The 15,574-nt window shown below is 38.1% G+C and overlaps 1 protein-coding gene across 7 annotated transcripts in view; it reads left to right on the top strand.

Moving 5' to 3' along the window:
• The window catches only part of LARP7 (La ribonucleoprotein 7, transcriptional regulator), a 31,760-nt gene that overhangs the window by 10,999 nt on the left and 5,187 nt on the right, over positions 1-15,574 (top strand). For 4 of the 7 annotated variants that reach the window (XM_083571366.1, XM_083571370.1, XM_083571365.1 and 1 more), the window contains 4 exons: positions 791-929; positions 11,393-11,562; positions 12,914-13,032; positions 15,043-15,202. In XM_083571366.1, coding sequence (XP_083427492.1) covers positions 791-929; positions 11,393-11,562; positions 12,914-13,032; positions 15,043-15,202 — 588 coding nt within the window. The remainder of the gene's footprint in view (positions 1-790; positions 930-11,392; positions 11,563-12,913; positions 13,033-15,042; positions 15,203-15,574) is intronic. The other 3 variants (XM_083571368.1, XM_083571367.1, XM_083571371.1) reach the window with 1 other exon arrangement.

Genomic DNA, 15,574 nt, shown 5'->3' with positions numbered 1-15,574 from the left:
CCTGGTGAGGTACTTGTCTTCTAAAATTTATGAAGAATTTAAAAACATTCTGGTTTACCCAGGCATTTAATAGCTGAAATGCACTGTTCCTGAAACCCTTGAAATTATTAGCTGTGAGGATATGGCTGTTTTAGGTGTGAGAGAAAAACAAAATCCTATATTTTTTATTTATTTTGTGTGTTGCACTAGGCTCCTTTGGGAGGAAAGATGGGATTTGTAGCAGGGCAACCAAGATAAGGGGGCCTGGAAATTAAGCCATTTGGGGAATGGGTTGAGAGAATTGGGTATGCTTAGTCTAGAGAAAAGAAGACAGAGGTAATATAACCATCTTCAAATATCTGAAGGGCTGTCATATAGAAGAGAAAACAAACTTGTTTTCTCCTGCTCCAGGGGTGGAGCAAAATCAATGGCTTCAAATTACAAGAAAGAAGATTCCCAGTAAACATTGGGGGAAACTTTCTGTCACTTAAGAGCTGTTAGGAGTTGTTAAGTAGAATGGACTATCTCAGAAGGTAGTAGCCTCTCCTCCATTGGAGGTATTTAAACAGAAGTTTGGGGGTAATTTTTCAGAGATTCCTTCGGAGTTAGACTAGATGACATGGGGTCCCTTTCCGACTCGGTTATTCTATGAACTTATTTCTTCAGTTCAAAGTAGAGTCAGTATAGTAGTCAGTTTGCTAGACTGTTTGCTAAAGTGACCCAGAATCAAACCCTTGGAGGAAAGGCACTAAAGTATTTATAACTAGCTGTTCTTTGCTTGTTAGCTATTTCTTTTTGCTTTTCCACTTAGAAATTTCCACTGAGGAGGAGAGAGAGGTTGGTGATAAGAAAGATACATCTCTTTCAAAATCTAAAAGGAAACATAAAAAGAAACATAAAGAGAGACACAAGATGGGAGAAGAGGTCATCCCACTGAGAGTCCTTTCAAAGTATGTTAAAGCATTTTTGAGTCTTACTGTATTGACAGTAAAATACAGTGTTGGGCTGCTTGTGATCCAGAAGCTGCTGTTTGGCTACTTCCCAGATATGAAGTAGTCTACACAAGAACTGTGTTTTAGTCTTGTTAGGTACTAACCACCCATGAGAAAAAAGATTACCTAATTTTGATGTGTCAATAGTGCTGCTTATGTGTTTCCATTCAACTTGTTTCAGTTCAGGAGTGTTGCTGCCGCAGCTTATATTTTGTCATATTGAAGCACACAAACTAGCCTATTACAGTAAATAAAAACTCCTGTGCTGATGCAACTTGTTTTACATTTGTAAAACAAATCAATTTTACCCATTATATCACTGTGAAATTAATATTTGCATTGCATTGTGGATAGATGAAATGGCTTGTTCTCTTTAAAAAAAGAATTTCATGTTTTAAAACAAGTTTATTGAACCTTTTTATCCTTTTGAAATGCTTACTTTGTCATTTGCCTTCTTTAAAATCTGTGTACATGTGAGTGGCTCTTACATATATACTAGCAAATGGAGGGTCAGGAGGTACACCAGATCCTTTGCTACAATTTCAAAGAAATCATTTTGAGCAAAGGATTGAGCCTAAAAGATTAGATGGCCATTACTTCAAAGTTTGTTCCAGTAGAGATTTTAAAACAGTTTGTGAGGCAGTGAAAGATGTTTAAAAAGGTACTGAGCATAGATGGAAGAATTTGAATGTTTTCTTCATTCTGTGCAACACCTTTTTAAAATAGCTGTATCCAATTGAGAGGAAAAATTCTCAGGCACATTCAGCCAGTTCAACAGTTATACAGCAATACAAATTAAATATGATAATTTGTTCCTGTTGAAATCAAAGAGATGCCAGTGTTCTAAGCTTTGGCCGGGTTATGACTCTTCAAACTTCAGAATAGTTTTATTATGCAGTTTTAGAGCAGTCATTCTTATTATACATGTTGCAAAGCACATTTTTAAAAAGAGTAAAATATAGGTGAATGAAGTCGATATCAAAAGTAAATACTTCTTTATTGTCACAATTCATACCAAAGCTTCATAGGAGCAATGGCCACACCTGTATTAACTCTTATATGCATTAACACAAACAACTTTGTAACTTAATATTCCACATGTTTAAGAAAGCATTGTCTATACATAGCCTTTATCCGCATGGCTCATAGCCCATCACCATTGCTAAAGTGCAATTCCAGATTTCACACAACAGAGTTGCATGTCAGCAACGGTAAAGGGTTACAGCAATGAACACATCACACATAGAAAAGACTTACTTTTTCCTTTTGACCAATAGACCTGTTGACATTAATGACAGTAAAATGACTTACTGTTTGAAGTCTTGCCCTATACCTTATTTTCACTAGAAGGAAAACAGTATATTTTCTGATTGTGGAATCCTGCAGTACTAAAACATAGAAGCACTTACTTTAAAAATAGCCAGCAAGTACCTCCATGTTAAAGTACAGAAAATCCTTCAGGATGATGCTTGAACCCGTAACCCTGTTTGAAGAAGTTCCACATGCAATAAATATAATTCCATATTTTTTTTGCTAGTAAATAATTGAGTAATGTTGAGTAAGGTGATTAAATAATTGAGTAATGTTGAGTAAGATGATTAAATAGGATTTGCCATCACTAAAATATGAAAGCACTTTTTTAAAGGAATAAAACAAGTACTTCCACATTAAAGTAGTGGGTGGTCCCTTATATTAGGTGGTATTTTTTCCTGTGAAAGACAAAGATAGAAGTCATTGCTTTAAAAAAATAAATCAAGCAGCTTTATTTTAAAATTATATTCATAAACACTTTCCTGCCATAGAGCTCAAGAGCATTGTTCAACAATCTTAAAACACAAAATAAGTTATAAAATTATAAAGACTATACATAAAAAGCCAAAGCAAATTTTAAATTCAGTACAGTTCTTTTAGCACAGACTGAATCACTGTCAGATGTGACTTCTTTGAACAAACAAAAGCTTACCAACACAATTACAGAATTATTGTTAGAACCTTCCTCAGTCAGGGACTACATTGCCTGCTTCAGGCTGCAGTTCTAACTGCATTTGCTTGGAAGTTCGACCCACTGAGATAAATGAGATTTGCTTCCAAGTAAGTGTGCATGTAAGTGTGCACACACTTCTGTTTTCTACTTCAGTCAGTGTAGCAAAACATGCTTTTCTACAGAAGCAGAGAGCATCTTGAAACAGGGCAGGTAAAGCAAGTTTTCTCTAGAATATCCTGTTACAGAGATTCTGCACACCTTGCTGGAACATGGATTAGAATATAGCAGATATTGCAGTCAAGTAAACAAATGTCTGGCAGTGGTTCTTTCCATGATGTTGAATTGAACAATACAAGAACACTCAAGTTACAAACAACTCATGCTGGAGTTGGACTCCCCTCTGGCAAAACATGGAAGCACTTACCTTTTATGTACACACAGAAAGCACCTCCATGTTAAAGTAGAAGGGTTCCACATAAAGCAGCACCTTTTGCTATCCAAAGCATTAAATATAGCAAATAATTTAGTTTTAATAGAAACATTACTTTCCATTTTGCTTACTTACCTTGCTCATTCGCTTTGGTGCTTCTTTTCCTTTTCAGCTTCCTTTAATAAAGTGTTGCTCCAGCTTCTATTTACTCCATACTTTAGCAAAGGGTACCATTGACCCTTTATCTCAGAGTCATTAGGTAGATCATTTGTCATTTAAAGCCCTCTCTCAGAGAATGTATGTTCCTAGATGAAACAGAATCTTTATTTTTCTTCCTCTCTCATCCTGCCCTCCTGGTGTCGTCATCAAGGATTAACACTATTACCCCAAGATACCATCTTTTTAAAAAACAAAATAAAACCCATATCTGCTTATTTGATAGCACAGATTAGGTTAACAATGAATCATTCTCTCAATTGCACTATCCCCATTGTGTTTCTATCAGCAAGGCTCTAGCTGTTTGCAGAAACATCTCCATGTTAAATGAATGTAAATATATAATTTGGTTCCATGCTGGGCTTTCCTCTCTGCTGCATTTGAACAGTAGGAATGTTCCTGTCTCCATAGATTTGGGAACGTTCTAGCTAGTTTTTCTTACTTTTTAAAAAATACTCAACTGGTTGGCAGAGGCAGGCTTGACCAGTCTTTGTGCTTTACTTTTACATTTTTGGTGTTAATCTGTGATACATTGATGTCTTTTACTGTAGAAATGTACAAGGTAAGATTGCATATTGAGGATTTTTAAAGTTAATGCATAATTAAACTCTGGGTATTGATCCTGAGTATGTACTGTTGCTTAAGAACCTAAGTTTAGGCCAAGGTCTAGCCTAGCGGTCTTTGCCATACTCTTAGGAATCAATCGCTAATGGATCCACTGGAAATTGATCATTATGTCATGGACTAGCTAGTGGCTGCTAATAATTTATTAGTAACTGCTAATCTTAAAAAGAGTCAGACAAAAGTCCCATCTTGTCCAGTATCCGGTTCTCACAGTAGTGAACCGTATGCCTATGGCAAACCCACATGCTACTAGCCATGGTTGCTCTGTTCTGTCTTAGCATCTGGTGGACCACTGTGAGAACAGAATGCTGGACTCCTATGGTTTGGCTCTTTTCATGTCCTTTTGACAGGAGTGCAACGGCACTCTCACCATTTGTGTTACCCAGTAACTCATGTTCAGATTTGTTGCTTTTTTATTTCTCAAAATACGGTAGATCTCTTGCCACCCGTATTCCACTTTCTTTTCTGGTAAAAATAGATTTAGGTTCAGAGATCTGCCCTTCGTTTTCCACCATGAAGACTGATGCAATCTCATTTCTGTCCTTTAGTTTTTTTTTTTTTTTTTTTTATAATATATTTATTAAAGTTTTCAAATAAAACATATATCAAATAAGCACTTATCGTTGTCCATTTAACATCTTTCAATTGTTACATGGGACTCCCCCACACCTCCCGCATACACTTACATCATTATTAAATTATTTTCAAGCAAATTATCATTTAACTCATCTTAATTAATAATCTTAATTTGGTTTGACATATAATTCGACTTTAAATCTATTTTAATGGTAGACAATTGTCTGCACTGGCATCCTATTCAGCACTCAGCCAGATTACAATATTTTTGTAAATAAGTCTTAAATTTCCTCCAGTCTTCTTCCATCCTTTCTTCTCCCTGGTCTCGAATTCTGCCGGTCATCTCGGCTAGTTGCATATAGTCCATCAGTTGCATCTGCCATTCTTCCACAGTGGGTAGCTCCTGAGTTTTCCAATTCTTGGCAATTAATATTCTTGCTGCTGTTGTTGCGTACAAAAAGAATGTTCTGTCCTCTTTTAACACACTCTGGCCGACAATACCCAGGAGAAAGGCCTCTGCTTTCTTAGTAAAGGTGTATTTAAACACCTTTTTTAATTCATTATATATTTTCTCCCAAAAGGCCTTCACTCTAGGGCAGGTCCACCAGAGGTGAAAAAATGTTCCTTCATTTTCCTTACACTTCCAACATTTGCTATCAGACGAATGGTATATTTTAGCCAGTTTGACAGGGGTCATGTACCATCTATACATCATTTTCATCACATTTTCCTTCAACGCATTACATGCAGTGAAGTTCAGCCCAGAGGTCCACAACCTTTCCCAATCTTCAAACATAATATTATACCCAATATCCTGCGCCCATTTTATCATTGTTGATTTTACCATTTCGTCATGTGTGTTCCATTTCAGCAGCAAGTTATACATTCTTGAAAGTACCTTAGTCTTAGGTTCTAACAGTTCAGTTTCTAACTTTGACTTTTCCACTTGGAATCCTAACTTTTTGTCGTTTTTAAACACTTCTTTAATCTGAGCATAGTGTAACCAGTCTCGCACTTTGTCTCTCATCTTTTCTAAACTCTGCAATTTCCAGTTGTCACCATCCTTTTCTATTATCTCCCAATATTTTGGCCAATTGGCCTCCATATTGGCTCTTTTCCGAGCCTTAGCCTCCAGGGGTGACAGCCACCTCGGAGTTTTATTCTCCAGTAAGTCTTTATATTTTGTCCAGACATTAAAAACTGATTTTCTGACAATATGGTTCTTGAAGGCCTTATTTATCTTAGCTTTATCATACCATAAATATGCATGCCATCCAAACGCATTATTAAAACCTTCCAAATCCAAGACATCCGTATCTTCAAGAAGTAACCAATCTTTTAACCAGCAGAAAGCTGCAGCTTCATAATACAACTTTAAGTCTGGCAGGGCAAAGCCCCCTCTTTCTTTCGCATCTGTTAATATTTTAAATTTGATTCTGGGCTTTTTGCCCTGCCAGACAAATTTAGAGATATCTTTCTGCCACTTCCGGAAGCACTCTGTCTTGTCTACAATCTGCAGTGTCTGAAACAAAAATAACATTTTTGGCAATACATTCATCTTGATGGCAGCTATTCGGCCTAGCAATGAAAGTTTTAATCTTGACCAACTATCCAAGTCTCTCTTAATCTCTGACCAACATTTTTCATAATTATCTTTAAATAAACTCAGATTTTTTGCTGTTATATTTACCCCTAGGTATTTAACTTTTTTAACCACATTTAGTTCTGTCTCTTTCTGAAGCTGTTCCAACTCAATATCTGTCATGTTTTTCCCCAGAACTTTAGTTTTTTGCTTATTTAACTTAAATCCTGCCACTCGACCAAAGTTTTGAATCAGTTGTAGTACTCTTTTCAAACTAGACTCCGGCTCCTGTAATGTCAGAACTAGGTCATCTGCAAAAGCTTTAAGTTTATATTGTTTCGCTCCGACCTGAATCCCTTCCACCAACCGGTCCCCCCTAATCATATTCAGGAGCACTTCCAGAACCGAAATAAACAGTAATGGGGAAATCGGGCAGCCTTGTCGTGTACCTTTTTCAATTTTAAACTCTTCTGTAACCACATTGTTAACTATCAGTTTAGCCTTTTGTTCTGAATATATTGCCTCAATCCCGTTCTCAAACCCCCGTCCCACTCCCATTTCTTTTAAGTTCCCCTTCATAAATTTCCAAGAAATGTTGTCAAAGGCTTTCTCCGCGTCTATAAAAATTAAAGCTGCTTTGGTGTTTATGTTTGTTTGTAAAAGTTCCAATATGTCTATAATGTTCCTTGTGTTAGTAAACATATGTCTGCCCGGGAGAAAGCCTGCCTGGTCTTTATGGATTATCTCACTTAAAACTTTCTTAAATCTTCGTGCCAAAACATCTGCAAATATTTTGTAATCCACATTTAAAAGGGAGATGGGACGGTAATTCTTAAGTTGTGTCTTTTCAGTTTCTGACTTTGGAATCAATGTGATAAATGCTTCTTTCCACGATTCAGGCGCCTTCTTCCCCTCCATTATTTCATTACTGACCTCCAACAAAGGTTGTATCAAATAATCCTTCAATGTCTTATAGTAGTTAGAGGTCAGTCCATCTGGCCCTGGTGATTTGCCCTGTTTCAGACTCAGGATGGCCTGTTCAATCTCTTGTTGTGTTATTTTGCCATTTAAAATTGTTCTGTTTTCTTCTGACAGCTTTGCTAATCCATTTCTCTCCAAAAATTGTGTAATCTCTATTTCATCTTGTGGCCCTTGAGTATATAACTTTTTAAAATACCTCTGGAAGCACTTTCTAATCTCTCCCGGGTTCTGAATGTTCCTTCCTTCAACCTCTAAGTTTGTTACTGTATTTAATCTTTGTCTCCTTTTCAACTGCCAAGCTAGCAGTTTCCCACATTTATTTGCCGATTCAAAAGTTTTTTGTTTCATTGTTTTAATCTTCCATTCTATTTCCTGATTTATCAGCTTGGAATATTGCGCCTGATAAAGTTTAATTTCTCTCAGAATCGGTTGGGACTTCGGGTTAGATCTTAACTTCTTCTCCAACTCTTTGATACTTTCCAGAATTTTATCTTTCTTTTCATTTTGCAGTCTTTTCTTTAAGGAATTCTGTTGGATCAAGAACCCTCTCATCACAGCTTTACTTGCATCCCAGATAGTTCTTTTTTCCACCGTAGTGTTCCAATTAATCTCGAAATAGTCCTTTAAGGTTTTTTGGGCCTTCTTTACAATTCTTTGATCTCTAAACAGGCCATCATTCATCTTCCATCTAAAGGAGCCGATTGGGATCAATGTCATATCCATTCTCAAGGCGTTATGGTCGGAGCATGTTTTGGGGCAGATTTCCACCTTCCTCACCTTAGGTGCCAGACTTCTAGTTATCCATATTTGGTCGATTCGTGTCCAAGTCAGTTGAGCTTCAGAAAAGAATGTTCCTTCTCTTCCCAAGGGGTTTCTAACTCTCCAGATGTCAACCCAGTCCATATTGTCAGTCATTTCAAAAAAGGTCTTAGGTAGTCTTCCCTCTTTAGTAATGTTCTGGTTCTGTGACTTATCCATATTTGTTGATACGACCCCATTCATGTCCCCCATCATGATGACGTTGTTGTAATCCAGATAGTCCAGCATGATCTCGTGCAACTTCTTATAAAAATCCGATTTTCCTTCATTTGGAGCATAAATTCCTAATATCAAAATTTTTTCTCCTTGATACTGTATTTCTATTGCGAGGATTCTTCCACTTTCGTCTTTAAAGAGAAATTTTGGTGAAAGGCTCTCTTTTGCATAGATCACTACACCTCTCTTTTTAACTGTATCCGATGATATAAATTCTTGACCAAGCCTTTTATTTATTAACACCTTTCTATGGAGCCTAATCACATGCGTTTCTTGTAAGCATATAATGTCCAATTGTTCCTTTTTTTAAAATATGAAAAATTTTAGACCTTTTTTCGGGACTGTTACAGCCATTTATGTTCCAACTCAAAAGCTGCAGAGACATCCTGGATAGATCTGGTTATTCTTTCTGGGGTGGTACCTTGTTCTCCGGTCCTTGAGGATCCGAGGGGGCGGGCTCCCCTGGAGGTTCTGGCGCTGGCAATCCAAGTCCTTTGTGGAGGTCTTCTCCGTGTGCTCCCAAAAACTTGTCTTTATCTTCCACTGTTTTGATTTTGATCTTTCTCCCTCTGTAAGTAAAGGATAATCCTTGTGGAAACTCCCACCTGTAGATAATTGCGTTGCTTCTCAACAGTCTTGCCAATTCCGTGTAATTAGATCTAAGGTCCAGCAACTGCTTAGGAATGTCCTTGTAGATTTCAATTCTCTTGCCCAAGATGTCTAGTGACTTTTCGTAGTGCAGGCCCAAAATCTTGTCCCTTTCCTCCTTTGATCTCAATGTTATCAAACAATCTCTGGGCTTCTCTGTCCTTCTGACTCTGCCAAGCCTGAAAGCAGATGCAATTTTAAAGTCTTTTTCCTCTAACTCCCAAAACTTGGCAAATTCCTTAGTTAGAAATTCAATAAGATTATCTTCTTCCACCTCTGGTATTGACCGTATCCTCAAGTTGGTCTCCCTGTTTCGCAGTTCTGTCATCAAAAAGTAAATCTGATGTTCTCCAACTTGTTTTCTGAGTGGTCTTACTTCTTTCTCAAGTTCTTCCAATCTTTGACTAGTATCTTCAGCCAGTTTACGATTTTCACCTACAGCCTCCTTTAATTCTCCAATGGATTGGGCATTCTGTGCAACTTGTCCAGTCAGCTTATTCAAACTTTCTGTGTTCTGTTCAATTTTAGCTGTATGCAAATCAGCCTTCTTGTCCAGAGCCTCCAGTTTCTCCAAAATTTTCTCCAAGACAGAGCTACTTGTCCCTGAAGCCATATCTCCCAGGTGCAGCTCCTCTGTCTCACCCTCCCCTGCCTGTATTAGGGAGGCCGCCTCTATGTCTGGAGGCAAAGTGGAAGGCAAGGCCGGCACAGAAGATCTACGCTGTGAGGCTGCAGATAAAGTTAAAGTTGTTTGTTTAGTCCTTCCTCTTCTCCTTGCGCCACTCATTCCAAAGTTATCTGTAATCCAAGGTCAATCCAAGTTGTTCCCATGAGAAAGCAGAGTCCCAGATGCAATAGTCAAACAGAGGCCGGGAAAGGGAAAGTAAAACAAAGTCACTGCTGTAAGCCCAAAATCCTCTAGAGGGAGCTTAATACGTCTTCAGGGAAAAGATCAAATCCAAGTTAAACTTATAAATTTAAATCCATGTCTATCGCCTCCACAGTGTGTTATTTTTAGCAGAGTAAAACTTAAAGCAAAACAGTGTTTCTTACAGTGCCTTGACTGCAACAGTTTCAAAGTATCCAGTTCCAGCTCAGAATGTTTCAAAACCTGAATTCAATATATCCAAAGTTGCAAACTGGTGCTCATTCAGGCAGCTCCAGCACCAGAGATTCTTATTTATTTTATAATCCACTGGTACCACAGAAGAAGAATATCAGTGCATCCCACATATGACCAGCAAAAGTCAATAGCTCAAAGTCTTTCACTCAGAAAACTGCTTTAACAGGGTGCCAGCATTTAGTTAAAGCATAACTTTTTGTCTCCACTCCTCCTGCTCTTTGCTTAAAGTTCAGTATCGCGGGAGATGGGCTTCCTGCTTATTCTCACTCCGTTTTCAGCCAAATTTCAACTTTTTTTTTAAAAAGTTTTAAAAGTTCCATAAAGTTCTCAAAAAGTTTCAGAAAGTTGACGAAAGTTTCAGAAAGTTTTCAATGTCCAAATTTACTCACGGGTTGTAGTTTCCAAAGTTCAGAAAAGTTGCAGGAAGAAAGGACAGCGCTGACCGGCAACAGCAATGCGGCTTCACTTCGCTGTTTGCGCAACGACCCACAGCGCCGCTACCCCCTCCGCGATCCGGAGCCCCTTACGGGGTCCCTTCAACGTTTTGGGGGCTGCTTCTGGCGCCCGCCGGGTCCCGAGACCACAGGCTTCTGCCACCTGTGGTTTTCCTGGATGGGTCTCCGCTTCGCCGTAGCGGACGACCCGTTTACAGCGGAGCTCCCTTCTCCTTACTCGGAGAAGGCAGCCATTACCGGTCGCGCCGCCTCCGGAAGTTCCCATTTCTGTCCTTTAGTACATGTTTTGACTTGTAGTTCTAAGGTCCACCCCAACCCCTATTGCTTTCCCGCTTTGCTTTTTAATTATTTATTTTGTTCTTAATGTTTTTAGCCATGTACTTCTCTAATATTCTCCTCAAATTCTTCTTTTTGCATCTCTTATTGCCTTCTTGCATTTATTTTGCCACAATTTGTGTTCCATTTTGTTCTCATTTATGCACTACTTCCATTTTTCTGAAAGAGTCCTTCTTGCCTCTAATAAGTTCCTTGACTCCATTTGTTAACCATGTTGGTATCTTCTTGACTGTGGCTTTCCTTATATGTGGTATGCATTTGAACTGAGTTTTGGTATTGTGGTTTTTAAAAAGCATGATCCACCAGTCTCTCTTTACTTTTTGAATTATCTTTTTTTGAAGATAGATTTGTTTCTGATCATTTTAATTAGATTCCTTTATAGAGTGTTGAGCTTGTGTATTTTTCCTAACTTTTAATCCTAATCACTCTAGAAATGAATGGATGCAGCTGAAGCAAGAATACTTGGCACTACAGAAAGCCAGCATGTCCTCTTTGAAAAAAGCAATGGCCCAAATAAAAACGTTGACTGCTGGAGAAATGGAAACAGATGCCTGTATACCTAACCAGCCAGCAGCAAGAAATGGAAAATGTAAAGAAAATTGTGAGATTCTTCATAGCTTTTGCTTATCCTTAACAGAAAAAATGACATGCTAATTGTAGTTTAGGGATTTGGATATTAAGAAGTATGTAGTGTTTTCCTGGAAGCAGAAAGGCGATTAAGAGGGGGAAAATTTCAGATCTTGAAAATTTCCTTAGTTCACATCATGCAAAATTGATTTTCTTTAACCAGTTGCACAGACTTGTATGTATACAGGAGAACTTGTGAAATGCTACAAAAACTGAAGAATAAACTAGTGTTCAGCATCCAAGATCAACCTTTGGGCTTTAGAACCAAGAGGTTGCAAATCAGTAAATGAATTTTCTGGCATTAGGTTTCTGTATGCTGTGTAGTTAGGGTCCAGCACCACTCAGTGTATACCCATTGAAATGGCTAACTTGGTTTCATTAATTTCGGTGGGTCTGCTCTAAGTAGGGCCAACATTGGATACAAGCCAGAGGTCTCATAGTTTTTCTCACTGGTTTTGTTGAAGAAATCAAAGTAGTCAATATTACTGCAATTATCAAAAAAAATTGAGAACTAAATAAAATTTGTGCTATGCTTCACTGTAACAACCCATTTTTGTACCAACTTTGTGAATAGTTTCTTTATTCATTGCCCACTGATTTAGAAGAATCAAATCTATCTAAATTCACTTATCATTCAGAAAGATTGCCTAATGTTGCTTTGCAAAGTGAGTTAATCATATTGTTTTAATTAATGTTCATTGGCCATTATGCAGGAATTGATGGTACTGTTGATATACTGCTCATGCTTATAACTTAAACTGCAGGGTCTTTACTTGTCATGTTGAGGCATGTTTTGATGCCACCAACAGTGATCTATATATGTCAAACTATTAAGAAAAACTTATCTGTTTCTCCAAAATCCAGCTTCATTAGAACCAACCAAAAATGTCAGAAAATAGCTGATGAGTTTTTCCAGAACTTTTCATCCACCTAAATATTTCACAAAGCAGGGAATGAGGAACAGAGGGGGAAACAACCAAAAGTTTTTTAGTTTAGTTTAGTTTTGTTTTGAGTTTTGTTTAGGCTCTGTTTCCAAACGGAAAGTGCAGGCTTAAATTAATTGTTGCTAGATGTCGCAGGTATCATATTATACCTAGAACTGATTTTTTAAAAACATGTTTTGAAAATAACACTTGACTGCTACTTAGATCTGTCTCACATTCTTTTCTCTTGGACTGCCTTTGCTTCTTATAGAAATATTCCTAGTAATATACCCAATATAAAAAATATACTAAGAGAGGTATTGTGCTATTTTGAATTTGTCCAGTGGTAAATTGTTACAAGTGAAATTTTGATGAATGCTCTCTTCCTTTTCAAATGAACAGCTTCCCAGGATGGTTCAGCTCCTGTTGAAAAGGTTCACACAATGGGCCCCCAGTTTGAGGGTGGCATAATAGTCAAGATCATTAGTGCTGAGCCCTTGCCAGGCAGGAAGCACATCAAGGTAATGCCTCTATAGCCTCGGGGTAAATGCTATAATTTGCTTTGAAATCTTTTGAATATGGAATAGCATTTCAAAAGGTCAAGGTAACTCAGTTGCACAGCATCTGCCTAGCACGCAAAAGGTCATAGGTTCAATCTCCAATATGTGCAGGTAGAACTGGATGAGACCCCCTTCTGAAACCCTGGAGAGCTGCTGCCAATCAGTTACCTGTTGTTGCTGCCCTACAGCTCCCATAATCCCTGACCACTGGCCATGCTGGCTAGAACTGATGGGAGCTAGAGTAAGGTTACCAGATTTTTTTCAGTGAATCCGGGGACACTTTTCAACTTCAGTATGAACGATAGGATTTTGTATGGAGGCTGATTTGTAAATCCACGGACTGTCCCTGGGAAACGAGGACATCTGGTAACCTTAAGCTAGAGTCCAACAACATGTGGAAAGTTGACTACCCCTGGTGCAGACAGTTCTGAGCTAGATATTCTAGTGGTATGCCTCTGTATAAGTCAGTTTCCTTTGTTCCTGATTCTGATCACCAGCTAGGTGTGCACATGCCTTGTATAATACTTGCTAAAGGATTGTTTAATTGAAGAACCGGGCTGAGAAAATCTACATCAGAGCAAAATAGATTTCAAACTATTTTGGTTGAGGAAAGAGTTTATCTGTAAAAGTTTTTTCTGTTGGTATGGCTTCCCCACCAAGCCTCTATAGCTCAGTCAGTAGAGCATGAGACTCTTAATCTCAGGGTTGTGTGTTTGAGCCCCAGATTGAGCAAAAAATATTCCTGCATTGCAGGGGTTGGACTAGATGATTCTCATGGTACCTTCCAACTCTACAATTGTGATGCTATGATTTTATGATTTGCTGATGGGGAAACAAACCACAAGTGCGGGTTCACAGGTATCATAAAGCCAGTCTTTGGTTTGTTTCTTCCTCAGCACATTGAAAGGAGCAGAGGAGGAGTGAAGCACACACAAACAGCAATTTATTTAAAACTTGTTTAAACTGACATTCAATCCTGGCTTTCATGTTGCATGTACAGTAGTATTTTAATTCTGCCCCTTAAAATTTAAACATTGACCTTGTTCATACTTGTAATGAACTTCACAAACTTGTGAGTGCTTCTTGTTATAGTCTAGTATAGACAGCTGGTGTGGAACAGCAGTTTAAAGTTGAGCTGCAGAAGTCTTCAGTTCAGATATTTCCTCTGCTGTGAACTCATTAGATTGCTTAAAGCAAATAGCATAGTCTCAGTCCCATCCCTCTACCCTGTAGTCTGCAGCATGAGAATGATCATACTGACCTATATTTACATAATTGTTGCATGGCTTGAAACAAGATAATGTATGTGAAGTTCTTTCATTATTGTTAAGTTTTATGATGATTTAATGATTTCTCTGAGACAGCACTGAGATACGTCTTTGAGAAAGATAAAGCCCTAACCTAACCTTGTTGTTTTGTAACTTCAGGTTTATCAACTTGGCTATTAGCAAGGCAAACTTGACATTGGCATCTAAATATTAAATGTCTGTCTGAGATTGCTCATGACAGCAATATGGTCATAGCTAGAGATAAGAGGATACTCTTTATTGTATCCACTTCTGTTGGTGAATTATAGCATGCTTTAAAGGTTCAGAGCTGTAAGCCAGAGTGTGTAGAGTATTAGAGCTGGATTGGTAGAAGATATCTAGATCATGTGGCACTAGCATGACAGATTTTTCTCTTTTCTTTTTGCATTTTTTTGCAATCACCATTCTGTGGTTAAGTGTAATTGTCAACCCACCCTCCCTTTCATAGCTCATGAATGGTGCTTCCAGATAAGTGCATTAGGAAATATATTTCTTTGCTCGTGACACATCAGTGATAATAAGTGAAAACAGTTAATAGTAGAGATGTATTTCCTTACGAGAGTAGTATATGAGCCCTGTGAAAATGTAGGAAAAAATGCTCCCCACCGTGGTAAGTAGATAAAAGCCTTAATTCTAATGGCTTGTCTTGCTTGTGTTGCCATAGGATATGTTAGCAACATTAGCTAATGTTGCTTATGTTGACCTGCTGGAAGGTGACACAGAGTGTCATGTGCGGCTTAAAACTCCTGAAGATGCACAAACTTTATTAAAATCACATAAAGAACTACAGACGAAACACAATTGGAAACTTGAGGTCCTTTCAGGTAAGATTTATTGTTGAAATTCACTGGGTTTGTACATGCCACATCAGTTTTATCACTATTTCAAGATTTGTTGAAATTGTGGTTTGTATCCTGAATTCCCCCCCCCAAAAAAAAGTATTCTAAATATAGCTAGGGCCATACAATTTTGGAACCAATTTTTTCTGCCTATATAAGTGGCTGGGTAAGAAATTTATGAATTTCCATCTGGTGAAAAAGGCCAATAAGGTTACACATCACATCATGACTTTACTTCTCCAGAGGTGGTGGACACACACCGCCTTTTTGTTGCCTTTTTACTACTGAAGACTGGAAACATGGGTTGGGCTTTGCCCACTGAGCACACACCCGTGATATCACGTCAGTGCATTTCCT

This window comes from Podarcis filfolensis, assembly GCF_964270895.1.
Source record: "Podarcis filfolensis genome assembly, chromosome: 9".
Taxonomy (NCBI): Eukaryota; Metazoa; Chordata; class Lepidosauria; order Squamata; family Lacertidae; genus Podarcis; species Podarcis filfolensis.
This window is presented reverse-complemented; position numbering and strand designations above follow the sequence as displayed.